This window comes from Hetaerina americana, unplaced genomic scaffold (assembly GCF_022747635.1).
Source record: "Hetaerina americana unplaced genomic scaffold, ioHetAmer1.1.p SCAF_27, whole genome shotgun sequence".
Classification (NCBI taxonomy): domain Eukaryota; kingdom Metazoa; phylum Arthropoda; class Insecta; order Odonata; family Calopterygidae; genus Hetaerina; species Hetaerina americana.
Genome location: NW_027286841.1, coordinates 5,745,158 through 5,762,652, shown reverse-complemented (window position 1 = coordinate 5,762,652; position 17,495 = coordinate 5,745,158). Strand labels below are relative to the sequence as shown.

At 38.9% G+C, this 17,495-nt stretch overlaps 1 protein-coding gene across 1 annotated transcript in view; it reads left to right on the top strand.

Moving 5' to 3' along the window:
• The window catches only part of LOC139689672 (nuclear pore complex protein Nup160 homolog), a 67,167-nt gene that overhangs the window by 10,578 nt on the left and 39,094 nt on the right, over positions 1 to 17,495 (top strand). Inside the window, exons 6-13 of the mRNA XM_071586861.1 lie at positions 926 to 1,158; positions 4,648 to 4,811; positions 5,081 to 5,389; positions 8,384 to 8,866; positions 9,017 to 9,038; positions 9,484 to 9,659; positions 13,993 to 14,131; positions 15,609 to 15,711. Coding sequence (XP_071442962.1) covers positions 926 to 1,158; positions 4,648 to 4,811; positions 5,081 to 5,389; positions 8,384 to 8,866; positions 9,017 to 9,038; positions 9,484 to 9,659; positions 13,993 to 14,131; positions 15,609 to 15,711 — 1,629 coding nt within the window. The remainder of the gene's footprint in view (positions 1 to 925; positions 1,159 to 4,647; positions 4,812 to 5,080; positions 5,390 to 8,383; positions 8,867 to 9,016; positions 9,039 to 9,483; positions 9,660 to 13,992; positions 14,132 to 15,608; positions 15,712 to 17,495) is intronic.

Sequence of the window (17,495 nt, the reverse complement as noted above, 5' to 3'; positions counted from 1 at the left end):
CGCTCATCCATCTTTGTAATCACCTCATCCGTGATCCATGGTTTCCTAGTCTTTTTAGCATTAATGGTTCCAATCGTGTCTTTTGCGGCTTAAGACAACCCTTTCTTGAAACCCGTTCCTATTCTAACTAATTTGGTCTTCTTCTCCTGCGTCTTTTGTCCTACTGCTGCTGGTTTTCCCTTGCAAGGGTTTCGTTGGATGACGACCGCGGAAGCCTTGTAAGTACATCCATACATAAGCAAAAAGCAAAAGAAATCCATAAAAGCAAAAAACTAAACAGGGAGGAAACACCCACAAAGAGAAGGAGGGTGTGAAAAACCTGCAAAAACCCTATGAATTAGAAGAAAGATGCATAGACATTATAATGATTATTTTTCTCACAGTATATATATTATCATGTCTCGGAAATATAAATATTGAACTGATGGGGAAGAATTTTTGTATAATAATAATATATACAATAAATTGAGGTGAGTGGTTTGAAAATATGCTGTAGAAAATTGAAAGAATATGTAGATGCCTGTCACTCTCTAGCTTTAACCGGGATATACTTGTAAACGAGTTATAAATATGATCATATGATGATGGGAATCTGGAGGACAGACTGGTTTTGCATAAACACTGCAGTGGGTAAGGCTGTGAATTCAAGTGAAATATTTTGTGTAAAATAATGCATAAACATTGTCTTGAGTTAATGAGTATTTATATTCAACAAGATGTATGCATTCCAAGAAGAAGTGACGGTATGGGCACCCCTGGATCTCAAGGCATCAGCCTGTATTCTTTCTTTTGAATGTCACCTCCACGGTTCTCTCAAAGGGCTCACATTTTGTTTCTGGACAAAGCATATCTTTTGCTCCCTCCTGGTGTTTCTCATTTCGCCATGAATGTACACGAATGTGGCTGGCATTGGCAATTGTTGCAGGAGCAGAGGCGGCTCTGGTGGTTTGGGGATGTCAAATTTTGGAGTTCATTTTGGAAGTGCCGGGGAGGTGGCCATGGGAATGGTGATCCATCCCATTGCCAACGAGACGTTCCTGTTTTGCCTGTGCCGAGACGGTAGGCTGAGGATGTGGTCAACGGCTCAGAAAGAGTGCAAGCTGGCGTCTTATGTGTTGGAGAGCACTGCTGAGTCGGGTCGGAGACTCCTGCAAGGAAGTGAGTGGAGTCTTCTTCTGAGTCAATTGTGTGTGCTCACATTGTGACCTATCCCAGGAATAGATTCAACTCCCTTGGTTGCATGCCATAACAAATCCTTTTGAAACTTCTCAAAAAGTTCAGTCAATCAACCCAGAATCTTTTTGTTACAAAATTGAAGATGCCATAAAATTTCGATCTTGTGAATTGTTTTGGGTAATTTAAAATATTCCAGTGATGGTAATGGTGTTAGCTCCCATTTGATAAACTTAATAATACATGCTCGTCTCTGTTGAACTGCTTGCTTGTTTAGAGTAGTAACCATGACACTTGGAATCAGTCTGAGACATTTATAAGTTGCGGATTAGTCGACTATCCCTCCAATCCATCTCTATTTTCTGCAATGCATTCATCAACTCTACCTAATCACTTTATGGAATGCCTCTTTGAAATATGCGTAATGGACAAATGCGAGTGTGGCAATTAAATAACCAGACTGGTGCTGCAAAACATTTTATTGATCACCAAGTGCATTAGTAAGTTCCTTGCCTTCCATGTCCTTTCCCTGCAAATCCCCACAACGCTCCATACGAATCTCTCGTAGTCCAAAGCAAGTCTGCTTCTGCCAGCTTAAGAACATCCATCGCTTTTGCTCTCATTGCTTCCACACTGTCATATCTTGTCCCCTTAAGCTTCGATTTGACCTTTGGAAATAAACAAGAGCCGGAAGGGGCAGGTTGGGTGAGTGCAGTGGGTGGTCCAACGTGAGGATGTCATCCGTATTCTGCTAGGAGCACCCCCACGGACGATACGGAATGAGCTGGCACGGCATTGCCTTGTTGAAGCATCCAGGAATGACTCTTTCACAAATCTGCTCTTCGTCTCATTACTTGTGCACGGAGGGCAGTCAGAACCTTGACATAATAATGTTATTGACTGTCTGACCTTCTGGGACATGGTGAACATAGACTATTCCATGCATGTCAAAAAAACTATCATCACATCTATGGATTTTCATTTGCTCATTTTGCTTTTTTTTTTGCCCTCAAGTAATCACCCTGTCTGACAATTCTGGGTCATAATTAATGTTTTTTAAAAGATTAACACGAATGTTCATTTTTGATTACTTAGCACTGGTATGAAGTTTTGATACCATTTTTATGCAAACTTTGTGCATGTTGAATGATTCACGCAAAATCTGATGGGCACTTTCTTTGTTAATTCCTGATATTTCAGCGAAAGCTCAGACACCCATTTAATGATTGTTTGCAGATGAATTTACCAATTTTCTGGATGTTGTCATCTGTTTTTGATGTTGTGGTTAGTCCTGGGCGCAGAGCATCTTCGGTCATTTCGTGACCCTCCTTCAACCTTCTAAACAACTCAAAAACGTGTATGCATGATAAACATTCACTTCCGTACACTTCCATTAACATGGCAAAAGCTTATGTAATGGTTTTCCCCGGTTTCACAAGAAACCTGAAGTTATCTCGTTGCTCCACCTGAAAGCTTTGCATTTTTTTGGCAAGGCGCAAGGACTGGAATGGGCAATTGCCACAGCAAGACTGAGTGACGTCAAGCTCAGTGTGGGGGAAGAATCAACACCCTCAGACACATTCAAACCTGTTGCGGTGCACTTGCTGTTTGCCAGTGGCAACACCAGCACAGTCATTAATTTGTGACACTTTATATATCCTACTTGCATTCTCAATCTCTGTGTTAATGACCTCATAGTTACTCGTTACTGCTATGGTATCATGTATGCTTCTCAACTTTCTGAAACCAAACCAATCATTCCCTAAGTAATCATTTGCCCTGATCTCTGTTCTCTTATTCATATTATTGTAAGTGCCACCAAGTTTTGTCATGGCTATGCTAGAATAATGATAAGTAACTCAGAATTGCCCATATCTACTGCAGGGCCAATTGATAGCTATGAATCATTCCTCCTGTGAATACAATTCAAAACCAAAACAGGAGGAAACAAGGTAGACATATCAGTCTATATACTCTGATGGTTGATCACCCAACATTTCTTGCCACTTCCGCTCGTAGCAACTGATAGAGTAAGTTTGAGGTGTAAATAAATAAAAAACATTATAATGCCATTACTTGTATTTTTTTTTAAGTTCAAGTGGTGGCTGTTTTGTTGAATTTTTGCTTCATGCATTCTAATTAATGAGTTAAGTCAGTCATTTAGTGCCTGCTGAGGTTATCCTGTGCTTTCAAGTGGGTGTAGAATCTCAATTAACAAAATGTGGTTCAATCTCTGGTGTAATTGTTTTTAAACAGTTAATCCTCGAGGAAATGTCAATTCCTACTGCAGGGTCTTGCTGACCTCCAATTCCAAACAATAATGAACCTGAATCAGATAGTTGTTAATCTATCTGTATTTTTTGATAATAGCAATAAACAATGCAAAAAGGTATCATGGCACCATTAGGATTCATTTATGTGTTTAAAAGGGTGAAAAACTCAAATGTAGGGTGTCAAAATACCAAACGAGTTATCTTTCTGCGATAGGTGGGATGTTTATTTAGATGAGCATTCAAATTTTGAGGACTATTTTTATTGATTAATTATCTAGCTGTGAATTTATATGCTGTAGGGTAAAATACTCAAATATTTGCATGTGTCTGTTGGATTAGGTGCTTCGGTGGGGCCAGGCAAAACCTTGAAAAATGAATTTATATTCTTCTTAGAACCTGAAATGAGAAATCATCGAGTTGCTATACCGGCATGGATATAGCATAACATGTGCATGATTTAAAAATTACTTGCTCATAAGTGATAATTTCGTTTTTCAGTCAATATGTTAATTTTTAATTACTATTACTTTGGAATATTGGCCTTGTTATGATTTCCAGTTTAATGATATGTTTACAGTATGTAACGGTAATACTTAAGAAGACTAAATTTCTAAAATATTATGGCCTTAAAAGTGTTACTTTGATCAAAGAAATTGGAATTGTTATGAAAGCAAAACAAAATGTAATTGAATAAATGAAAATATTCAAATCGTTTCTAGAATGTTAAAGAGTTAACATTTAAAAAAAATCCTCTGATTCCATTTAGGGTAAATGTGTTATCTGTTAGAAGTAAGTAACATATCAAAAAAGTTGCAGAGCATGCTGCCCTGTTGGTTGATGGTTTGTGACTTGAGTTGGAAATTGTCAGTTGCACAGTTATGAATTTTAGAATTTGTTGCATTATAAAAACTACGTATACATTTTTAGCAATATGATTTCCAGAATGGGTTGAACAAAATTGGGTAGCTGGGCATGAAAAAAAATGTCAGTTCATAAAAATGGATTTGCTTCAAATGTGAGTCACCTTTATAATGATTTGAATGAAAAAAATAATTTCTGTAAATTACATGGGACTGGTCAAATTCAACCCATCCTTGTACAATCTGGTGCTGTAGCTGCAGATATTTGCACAATGTGAATATTTGTATTTCCTCTTTGCTTCATTTGTTTGTAATGATGTACTATTGTTTTGATTTTGCAGCCCAGAACCATATGCTTCGAAAAGCTGTCAGTAATGATGGGAACACGTTATACCTGGGAGCTTATATGTGCTTCTCAAATGAGTGTGCTTTTTGCATTCTCAAACCTGTTCTCGAGTCTGGAATCTACCAGTTAGTTCGACTTACTACCATTTATGCCCCTGAGGTAAGACCTTTATGGTAGTGACCTCCAGCTTTTTTCCTGTAGAACAAACAAGTTTTCACACTTCAAATATTATTTATGAGTTTTCACATTTCATGTGAGGCTTTTTCTTGTTCCCATGTCATGACCCCACTAGAATATCTCCAGTATTTTCCTGTGTTCTCCTTAAATACCTTTAATTGTGGTGACTTTGAATTTATATGATTCTTTTGCCCACCAGAATTTGTCTCAAAACACTTTGATGTCAGTGGTATTGTTTTCCTGCCCTTCAGCATGACCTGGTGGACTTCCAGTTCAGTCAGTACCGTTTGTGGGCTGTATGGACGGTCTCGGATGGCTCGATGCTCGTGAGCAGCATGCTCATGGACCTCAGCGAGGCCAAGGCCTCAGGTGGCTCAGCGCCCAGCACCCAGGCCGAGTGGGAGACCGCCATCTTGGAGGTGGCACCCAGGGGACTCCTCGTCCCCACTGCTTCCCCGGAGGAGGGCTTGGACCCCATGGTGGACCCCAGGCAGGCATATCTGGCCCACATATTCCATCCCGGGCGTTTCCCTTTGGCTGTCATTGCAAAGGCGTTGGCTGTGAGTGCGCCACCATTATTGTTGATCTCATTCTTGCCGCCCCCATTGGCTCTGGACCAAACTCTCCAATGTTCCGGGTTTGATTCCTGGCTTCTGATGACATATCATTCTATGTCCACACAATACCTTGCAAGCTGCTGCAAGGGTTTGTGGCAAGTAGTGTTACGTCACCACCCTTGAAAGATAATAAAACCACATGCAAAACCAACAAATTCATTCAAATCTACCCCCGCAGAGGCAAATGCGATATTCATGCAAAAACCTAACATACATGCATGCAAATATATATGTTATAAACTAACATACACATGCACCTATGAATATACTTTTTGTCTTTGCAACATTTAATCTTGCCCTGACTTGTAAAACCATGTCTTTAATATTCTATAATGACTTAAGTATCTTACTATTATGATTCTTGATTATCTGGGGAAAGAACAAGTATTTGTATCCACCTGTGTACTGGAATCGTATCTCCCTTAGCTTATCTTTGTGGTCTGATCTACCCAAATAATGTACAACCATAATAATTCCTTTTGTGTCATTTCCAAACTCAGTTGTTGTGAGCTTTTCTAAAGATCTTAAATTATTGCTTGTTCCCTTCGCATCTCATCTGGAGCCGCCAGGTTTTAATCCCGGTGCCTCTCACATGTTTAGCAAGCTCTCTACCATCTGAGCCATGCCCCCAGTTGATCCTCAGCTTCACCCAAGCTGTGTGATCATTCATGCCTTCCCGGGAAACTGTGGGTTGTGTATGGGGAATGAGCACCTTGCACCCCTTACTGTTAATATGTGAATTTCATGCTCTGTGCATCAAGAGGCATCAGGAGCTGTCCATAGGTTGGGCGAGGGGATCAGCAAAATCAGATCGGGAGAGAAACAGGGTTTGAGTCATTGGTTATCCAAAAGTTTGTTTTTTCTTTGAGTTAAACAATTACATAATTTTAGTTGTTCTGAAAAATGTCAGCAGCTTCTAAACGGAAATTCCAAGGAACCCAAATGTTAACTTTGCTTGACACCCAAAATCCACAAATGTTTCATTGACTTGTGTGAAGTTGAGTCTCGTTTGAGGTGTAGCAGGTTGTGTCCCAGTCACCCCACTCATTCTGCATATTTATCAATATTTCATTTTGTTTTATTCTTTATTTCTCGTACTTAATTCTATATGTACTGACAATGAATTTCGATTCGAATTGGGTGTCATTTGCTTTAAAATGAGAATTTAATCGAAATATTTCAAAGTACGTATACTTGGTCCATTCAACTTATATCAAGGGTAAAATTTTTAGATGCAAAATGAATGAAAGAAAAAATTGAAAGGATAGCAGATCATTTATTATTGGTGTGATCATTATGCACTTTCAAGGGGAGTGTGATCATGTGAGAAGTATGCTTATTTCCCCATGAATCACACAAAGACAGTTTCCGTGCATTTGTATGGTGGCCCAAATTAAACATCTTCTAAAGGTTCTTTTACATGTTTTTTCTCTTGCACTCCTGAAACCTCAGCGTAGAGTTCCCCATTTTTTACTAATTCAACATCATTGTCATGATGGATCACTTAAATGTGTAATATTATTATTTTGTTAAAATATTATAAAATCTTCCTCTTATGTTCTCCCACAAGTTTAAGTTCCGTGGGAATGTTGTCTATCCACTTATTTGATTTAATTTCCCTCATTGCCCTTCTTATCACACTACCAAGTTAACCTGGACCTATGCTAACCTCATTTATGTCATACTCTTTTTCTGTATCCAATCTTGCTGGCCTAAGTTCTTTACCATACAGTCATTCTATGCGAGGGTCACTACGAAAGTGTTGAGGCAGACTATGTTGCAGTCTATTATTGCCTTTTCCAAGAAAGGGTTTTGACAGCGGTGTCCTTTCCAATTGAGGTGTGCATGTTGCAACTTACTCGGCTTGTCACTGTTTCTAAGTGGTCTTCCTTTGTGTATGTTTGCACGGCATGCAGGTGTTGTGAGAATGGAGCCAGCAAGAGAGCACTCTGGGCAATGATTCCACATGACTTCAAAAGTGATTTAAACAAATCTGAAAGCCTTGATCTTTCACAAAGGGTCTTTGGACTCCTTCCTGAGCGACAATGTTTTGGTGGTATCAAGAATTGAGAGGGGGTTGAACTTAGTTGAAAGACAAGGAGAGGAACAGGCATCCAGTGACTGAGGGAAACATCACCACTGTGGAAAAACTGTTGCACGAAAACAATCGTGTGATATTTAAGGATATTGAAGTGTCACTACATCTACAGGATACCCCGCAACCTGCCATAAGGGTGTGTGGGAGGGGGTGTTAGGTCACCGACCATTCATGCACGATTGCATTTGATCATGCGCTGGAGAAATTTTAATCACTCAAAAGAAAGAACTAACATGCAACGATATTGAATAACAAGGTACGAATATTCCAATCATGCTGTAGAACTGTGCTAGGGAACTAGGGAATTGGGCGTTTGATGTGAGTAAGGTGATAGCTGGTAAAGTGTAGGTATTAGTGATGGTTAGTGGGTTTGATACATACTGGGTAATGAATTTGTTTTTGTGAAGTGAGACTTCTATGTTAAGAAAGGTGTTGGTGGAGTCTGAAACGGAAGAAGTGAATTTAAGAGCGAAAGAAGAACTCAAGGCCAATAAGAAATTGCTAAGGGACTCGGAGTCGTGTGTCCAGAGAATAAAAATGTCTTCAATGTAGCCGACCCAGAAAAGAGGTTGGGGGAGGGGTTACTGTGAAAGGAAAATCTCTTCAAGGTGGCCTATGAAGAGATTGGTGCATGATGGTGCCATCCTCAATCCCATTGCGGTGCTTTTCATTTTTAAATAGAAGCAGTTCTGGAACAAAAATGCATATTTTGAGAGGACCAAAGTGGCTAGATTGAGGAAATATTTGGTCACGGGACGCTTAGAATATAGTCTTAAACAATTATCTGAGAAGTGTGTTCATTCTCCTGTTGTGTTTTGTTTGCATGTGTTTCATGGCAGGTGTATCGCCGGGCTCCCGGAGGGGGAATAGTCAGTCAGACCCTGGATGTTGGCTCTACCCCACTGGCTGCAGTTCTGCGAGACCGAGTGTGCAAGGCTGTGGACTCGGACATTCGGATGGAGTTGAATGGGGAGCCGTTCAACAATGAGTTTGTCTCATGCGATGAAGAGGAATACAGGGAGGTGTCGATGCGATGCTGGGCCAGGCTCCTGCTTTGCTGTGAGCAGTATCGCGAGGCTGGTGCCCGTCCAATGGGTTTGGTGCCAGGGGATGGTGGCTTGCGCTCCACTCCTCCGCTGGCGCTAGTCAGGAGGTCCCAGCTGTCCCTCTTCCGGCCGGCCGATGCCCTCGAGTACCTTTTATCGTTGAAGCAGCCTGAAAACGTGCCACCGACTTTCTTTTCCTCCACCCCCATCCTTGGGAAAGGTGAGAATCAAATGGGAGGCCTCTTCAAGTGCCTGGTTCATTATATGGTTGTACTGGTAGGAAACAAATGAAAAATATGCTAAGCGTCATAACCATCATTGACAATTTAGGTGGTTATTATTCTTATTTTCATGTACAAATCCTAAGTGTGCCACAATAGAGGATTTTTATCAGGATTGTATTTGAATACATATCTGCTTTTTCAGAAGTATGTCATTGATGATGAAGGTCAGTATGACATTTTGCTGAATTTCACTTCAATTTTAAAAATTAAAAAAATTTTTTTTAAGGAAAAGCAAATTAAAGAATAAATTCATCATATTGACCATCATCATTCTCAAATTTTGTACTTGAACTGGTGTACCAGAATGAGAATACCAATTTTTGAGAAAATTTTTCCCCGATTCAAGTATTTGAATTCTGTTAAACGTTTTGATTGCCTTAACAGCAATACAATGAGAGAAAATAGCCAGTTTTTTCTCTCCTATGCATCGATAGGTTCAAGTTGAAATGCAGCAAACTGTAATCATTATCTAATATCACAGGTCATTGTGCATGGTGACTTGTTTTCTGACCATGCGTAGCAATAGTATCTATATCTTATTATTTGCTTTGTGGCCTGTTTAATTCAGTGCCTTCTTCCTTCTAATGCATCTATTTTTAACCATTATAGACCCTCAAGTCTGTTCAGAAATGTGCAAAGTGATCAGTGCACTAGGAATCCTAGAGAAAAGAATTCCTGAGGGGCTGAAGGCAGCCTTTGAATGTGACTTGCACCGGCTTCGTAGTCCTGACAGTGCCATGGCAGACATAGCTAGTGCCCTCCTCAGTGATTCTTCAGAAGAAAATGTAAGTTCAGTGTAACAACTGCAATTGTTATGTGGAGAGTCATTATTCTTGAATTCACCCCCTAGCCTGCATCAGCACCTGCAGTGAATGCCCTGAAATTATTTTGATATTTCTTGGAGAAATCGTATGCAGCTTTGTACTCTTAACTTGTTAGTTTACATCTTCACTATAATAATATTGCATTTAGTTGTCCGGAGATTAGGTGCATATTCGCATGTACACAAATACAGGACACGTCAGTTATGAACTTCACAATTTTAGAAAAAATACTTTGTATATACAGGTACATGCCAATATTTTTTATTAAGTTGAAGAGCTTATTCTTGAAACAGGTGCTTTTGTTCCATGTTTGATTTGATGGGGAAGTTGATTGAATAACCGTAAGCCCATTCCTCTGGGCCCATGACCAGTATTGTGTGTTCTGACAAATGGTTAGTGTAGGTCATTGCAGGTGCTTGACAATGACTATGGTAATTGTAGGTGGGCCTGCACTGAGAAATATTACCCTTTGCATGCAAGATGACATTAAATATATATATGCCAGGTATGAGGGTGGTCCCATAAGTACCCAGCCTGACCCAGAGATGGTGGTAGTTGTTTGAAAAATATCACTGTGTTAGATCTATGAAGCATATGTTTCAAGTTTGAAGATGCTACATCGTTTAGTATTTGTATGAAAGCCATTATTAGTGAACGTTTTCAGTGAATTTGTGAAAATGGAGAAAATTGGTCATCGCTATGTGATGCAATACTTTTATTTGAAAGGCCTTAGCCCAATCAATATGAAAGCTGAACTGGATTCTACTCTGAGTAAATCTGCTCCTTCTTTTACAAGTGTAAAATATTGGGTAGCAGAGGTTAAACAAGGCCGTACGAGCTGTCCAGACGAGCATCGCATTGGTCGACCAAATGAGGTGACAACTCCAGAAATGGTGAAGAAAATCCACAAAGTGAAACTGGATGATCGTCGACTGAAATTGCGCGAGCTAGCAGACATAGTAGGCACTTCAAAAAAGTGTGGTACATTGCACATTAACTGAAAATTTGGACATGAGCAAGCTGTGTGCAAGATGGGTGCCGCGTTTGCTCACACTCGAGCAAAACCAGTGTCGTGAAGATGTCTCAATGGAGTGTTTAGCAAAGTTTCACAGCAACAAAGCAAAATTTTTACACGGTTTCATGGCCATGGATGAAACATGGGTCCATTACTTCACATCCAGGACAAAAGAACAATCAAAACAATGGATTCAAGAAAGAGAACCCCTCCAAAGAAGTCAAAGGTCGTTTCATCTGCAGGCAAGGTCATGGCATCGGTATTTTGGGATGTGTGTGGGATAATTTTTATTGACTATCTTTTGAAAAGGAAAAAATATCAACTTATTGCAACATTTAAGCAAAGAAATCAAGCGAAAGCAGCTGCACTTGCCTGAGAAGAATGTGTTGTTTCATCAAGACAATGCACCAGCTCACCAATCCGTTATTGCAATGGCCAAAATTCACGAATTAAAGTTTGAATTGCTACATCATGCACCCTATTCGCCAGATATAGCCCCCCTCGGATTATTTTCTGTTCGCAAACTTGAAAAAATGTCTTGGTGGTCAAAGATTTTCCAACCGTAAAGAATTGATGTCGACAGTTAATGGCTATTTTGAGGTGCTAGACAGTTCTTATTTAAAAAAGGGTTTCAAATCTATTGAACATTGCTGAGAAAAGTGTATATAGCTGAAAGGAGATGATGTTGAAAATTTTCTCAAAAATATTGTGTTTTCCTTGTTGGGTTGGGTACTTCTGGGACCACCCTTGTACTGGTAATAAATCAAGTCTTTTGAAGAGAGGTTTACATGGTGCATCGCAAGGAGCATTGCTCATAATACGTATAATCCTCTTTTGAATTTTGAAGATTATGCCCACATGGGGAGAGGAACCCCAGAAGAGGATACTGAAAGTAACACGAGAATAAAATTCACTAAAGTAAATAGATAGAAGGACCTCTAAATTAACAGAATATCTAATAAATCTAATGAGGAAGTATAGGGAACTTAACTTCCTACGTAAAATGAAAATTTGATCCTAAACAATGGGTACATAATCTATTTTTTTCAGGAATGCATTATTGTATTTTACTTAAATTTTTTGCAAAAAGTTGTTTCACCAAAAGAGTGGTTTGCTTTAGTGGAAAGATTGCGGAATGGATTATTCTCTTTGTAGGAGGTTCGGCTCTTTTTCCTATTTTTTGTGCAAAGGTTAATAATATTCTGTGCATATTTTAAAAATGTCCCAGGAGAAAAAACCACGAAAAGACAGTCATGAAGGGATAAAAAGAAACATAGAAATGTCAAGTAAACTCGTTGAAGGGGCAGAATGAGGTTGGCTGATCCAGCGTGCACATACATTCAGTCAACATAAACGATTTGCACTATCCTCTAGAGCATAGACACAATTAAGGAGATATGTTCTTCCAAGGGAGTGACAAGAATATCAACGTAATGGTTATGTACTCTCAACCATGTTGAATGGTTGCTTCTCATGTGGATAAACGGAAAGGAATTGCAAATCTACAATGTTGACAGGAAAACATCATTTGTGTGAAGGTGAAAGGGATCGGGATGGTGGGTTGGCTAACGTACTGGCTTCCCACTGAGAGGGCCCATGCTCGATTCATGGAGACGGCGGATATTTTTCAGTGATATCTCAATCCCTACTTAAGGTGCTTCATGGAGAGAACTTCAAGTGAGTGTGCCGACCGTTAGATAGGATGTTAAACAGTGGACCCCTTGGCACCTCTCATTAAGAGTACACTGAGGCCAGGTTTCTCTCCACCCTTCCTCCTTTTCCATCCTTCCCCAATGACCCAAATGACCTTAGCTGTCTGTTGCCTCTCCTAAAACTGCTAGATGAAAGTGATTTTTCCGGATTTTTTTAAGAAGATGCTAGGATCGTCAATGGCCAAAGAAGAAGTATTTAAGGGAAGCGGTGAGTGGTTCGAGAGTTAAAGAGAAGAATTGGCATCCAAGAACTTCATCTGAGACTCCAGAGACGTCGTATATTCTGAGGGTTACCTGTCACAGCAGGTTTTTAATTACGACGAGACTCGTCTCTTCTGGAAAAAGAAGCCAAAGGGTACCTATATAACTGCAGAGAAGAATGCACTGGATAGCTGCTAGCCAATGGAAGGCCATCTCAAGCTGCTATTTTGTGCCAATGCAACTGGCTATTTGAAAATAAATCCCTGCTTGTTGTTTACCATTCAGAAACTTCACAAGTCATCAAGAAATATTAAGTCCAGAAGAGAAGGCTAAATGTCATCTGGAGGTCTGGGGAAAGCATGGGAAACTGTTGCATCGTATGTGAAGAAGTATTGCCAGAATAAGGAAGTGGCTATGCTTGCCGCTATTTAATTTAATGATAATGCTGTCACATTTTCAAGTAATTTTAAAGCATCTGCAAAAATAGATTTTCAAGACAGGTTTATGGTAAAAAATAATTAGGAATGTATGGAAAAATAATTAACTAATTATTTCAATTCTTTTTTGGTATCTATAAACTGAATTTGCATTCCAGGTTGGTTCATTCTGCGGGAGAAGAAAAGATGAAGATGATGATTCATGGACCTACACAATGTGTACATAATTGTTGTTTTGACATGGAGTGCATTGCCATATTTTACATGAATTTATTTGGGAAAATTTGATCCGCTTAACAAGTGTTACACTTGACAATTTGGAACGAATTATGCTGGTTGCACAAGGTTCCTCTGTTTATCATAGGAATGTTTTATCTCTCCCAAATTCAATTTCATAGTGTAATAGATTGTTTTTAAAATTAAGTACTATTGGTATGAAAAGTAATGCTCAAGAATGGATGAAGTCATACCTTACAAACCACAAACTATTAGTTCAAATAAGTTTCTTACAGTAACCAGTACACCAAAGCTCCATTTTGGAGCTTTTATTTACTCTATTTATTAACATTCTACATTTTACTTTGCCTATAAGTAAATTAATCCATTACATATAATGGTGATACTACAACACTGTGTGGGGGACAACATCTTTGAAGCAAGAAATCATTCAAGGTGTACCATAAGCAAATTTTGTATCTAATGGTTGCGTGTAAGTAGTGTAGCTAAAAGCAAATTTTGTAAGCAGCCCATGTGGTAAGTTGGGGAAATACACCCTTGAATGGAAATAGGTTGCTTGAAGAGATTACTGCTTGGGAGGTGAGGCCTTGGAGGAAGGTTTCACTGCACATATTATGTGATTTAAATTTAATAAGCGTACAAAGCTGAATGGTTGTGAAATGAATTTTGTTATTTCAAATTGCCTTCGATAGGTGCTTGATCCATGTGCACCAGACAGCTTTTGGAAATGCTTAGAAGATGTGAAGAACATGTATGAAGCCATGCTGATGCTGCTAAAAGCCTTGACTCTCGATCATGATCAACCCAACGATCTAATCCTGGAAGATCCAGGTAAATACTGAGAGCTGATGGGTGAATTTTAAGTAGCTGTGAATTAGTTGGATGGTAAAAGGAGAAAGGAAAGCTGTTTCTGTTATAATTAAAACTTTGGTGTTTAATACTTCAAATAACAAAAAACAGACACTTTTGAAATTTGTCCATTTTCTTACTGAAGTAAAGAAATCGGCATTCCATGTTGGGACATAGATTGTAACTTGCGCTAATTTCAAGAAAATAATCAGGTCATGTGGCGGGTGAAACAATTCTACTCTTTGTGCTTCAATGTGATCATCCCTCCAGGTATTGGCAGAGAGGATGGAATATTGGAGTCATTGTTTGTCATACTTTTCTGGGAGGTGGCCATGGTTATGGCAAACGAGAAATACAGCTAACTCTTGGTATTGTCCATGTGCCAATGGATGGATGCACGATGAAGTGCAGATAACCGAAATAAGCAGAAAATAAGGCCCTGACATATTTAACCGATGTACATGCATGAAGATTCTCCTTTTTTGTTCCTTGTGATTAATTTGCATTTTTCTAGCAATGGGACAATGGGAAGTACATTTTTTCAGTTTTTTAGCCAAAAAACAAATGACTGGGAAAAAATGAATTATTAAAAGGATCGCTGACACGGATTCAAATTCATCAAATGATAATGATACCAATTAAAATAATGCAGTGCATATAATAAATGGCTTATTTGTTGCATAGTCAAGCTATCTATTTGCTTGCCTTAAAGGAGAAAATGGAAAATGTACATGAAATGAAATTATTGACTTTGTAATTCGACACACTTTATTTAAAAACACAACCCAGGTTTCGACATTGAACGTCATCATCAGGTCAAGGATATGGAATTCTCAGGGATATTAAATGAATGGGAGGTAATTGATGATGGGGAAGTATGAATGATACAAAAATGCTTAAATTAAAACATTAAATACCGTTGACAACTTTTGATTTTGGGAAATTAAAAAGTTTTAGGAAAGCAGAGGTGTTTTTCAAATTTCTATTAAAAAAAATATATTGTAGTTTCAAAGCATTTAATTATCTTAACGGTTGTAATTTGATTAAAATGTCAATGTGTGGGAGGAGAGAGGAGAACAGATAATCGGAGAGTTTCCAGTGTTAATATATATATTTGCAATGTGCAAAATCCCACAATTCTAATAACAGACTGCTTATTAGGTTGCCAACTACTTGGACCCTTGCCGGAGATAAATGAACAGGTATAACTATGGTAGGCAAACTGATTTGTGTCATGGCCATTCTGCTCACTAATGCCCTCATGCACAAGTCAAAAGTGTGTTGCTGTATTGGTAGAAAGCCAATGCCAATCATACAGGCGGTGATAAAACAAAATGGAACATCCACAGATGTTCCTGCTTGGAACTTGGTGAGAATATCCTCATTGCATTGCTTTAGCCTACTTCTCAAATAGCCTCTTGAGTGATTTATGTGGCATCCTTTTCATTTTGACCATCAGATCCAAGTTCTTCCCGGATGATGATGTCCGTCAACTACCTCTTCAGTAGCCAACTAGGAATAAGTGTGATTGCTGAATCACTTCATCAGATTGCTGTTGTCAGGTAAAATAGATGTTCAAGTAATGCCTTCCCAATTATATCAAAAGTTATAAATATTACATGCACGGTTTTCACTTTATATCCTTATGTTTAGCACATATTCATTTAACAATTTTTGTGGTCCAACTAATTATTGATTTCATTATTAATTATGCGTAAATGGATATTCATTGGTCAAAAATGACTGACTTATGTAATGCTGTGTTTTTCTTTGTTTTATGGAATATTAGTGGAAAATTGTTTTGCCAAATTCTTGATAGTGGTAATACTATGCAGATAAATTCCATACCTAATATTTTTTCTCCTCATTGATGAAATTTCATGAAAATAGAAATATGACAACAAAAATCCTGTTGAATTTCAACCATCGGATAGTTTTTGAGATAGCATAACTACTGCTGTCTTAGCCTTTATTTATCCTTCAAGCATGTGTGCTGTTGTAGAAATAGCAGAGCTTGCAGACCCTATTTCTCGGAATATTTGTGGTCCTCGTTTTTGCTCAGCATATTGGTAGAAAAAGCAAGGAGGGGAGGAGTGAGTCCATACTCAAATAATGAGCCATCAAAAATATCTGTGCCAGCAGCACATACAGGCAATACATAATCCTCTTACTTAAGTTCAGTGTTTTAGGTTAATTTCTAGACGCACGAGTCATAATAGCTCAATCAAATTTGTTCTCTCTGTAAAAGGATGTTTTGTGGGATTAGGAAATTTTTTTGTGTGGCTTAATAAGACCGCAATATTTTTATTTCATGCCGTGACAAATTTTTATTACCTTACATACTTGAATAACTCTTATAGATCATGGCAATAAGTGTTAAAATAAGTCACTTTGACTGGGATAAAAACCTGGATCATTGTATTTATTGTTGTGAAACAATATTTTACCTCTCAGAAGTTTTTCAAGTGGTTAATTCTCTTAATATCCAATAACACCTAAAAAAATGGCTTACTTTTTTATTATTCAGTCACATCTGTAGTTAAAGGGCTGCCTCTAGAGAATCTCATTAAAAAATCTGTGAAAGCCATTACGGGGTAAGTTGTATTACAGGGGGGGGGGTTGATTATTTGATGGCAAACTCAAAAAATGGCTCTTCAGCTATGTATCTGTAATATTCGCTCTTGCAAGATTTTCATCGCTTCTTGAGGTCCAAGGGCAACCTGAACATTTGGGGTCTTCAACATTTTCTCTACCCTCCCGAAACAACTTGTGCCACTCAAAAACACTCGTTTACTCACGGTATTATCACCATAAGTTGCCTTGAGCATGTCAAGTGTGTCTCCTGGCTTTTCCCACTTTCGCACAAAATTTGATGGCGTAGCTCTCTTCCAACAACTGGTTAACAATGGAGCGTATCGAGGTCACGCAATAGAGGTTTTGCAAAGGAACAATCCGCACTCCACAAAGGCTGGGAGCCAAATTCCACCCGCCTCCAAGCTTTGTTGTGACCCCCCTCCTTCGAACCCAGCCAGAGAAACAGCCCCCCATCCATGTGTCTATCCGGGAAAAATAAGTCGTACTAATTCTGGGAGAGACCGTCTAGGAAACCCACATAATGCGTGTCTGTCCTGAGACAGCACGGCCAGACAGTCACTCAAACACAGCACTGGCATAGGCCATGTGCATTTGCCATCCTTTCATTTCTAACTGACCTCATCACTGCCATTGTAATAATTTTAATGACTAGCATTGATGCCGATGAATGCTTTCTTCCCCCCCCTTGGCAGCTAGCAGTTTGTGTGGTGCCTCTCCCCCTTCACATATCCCCTTCCATTCCTCCATTTGT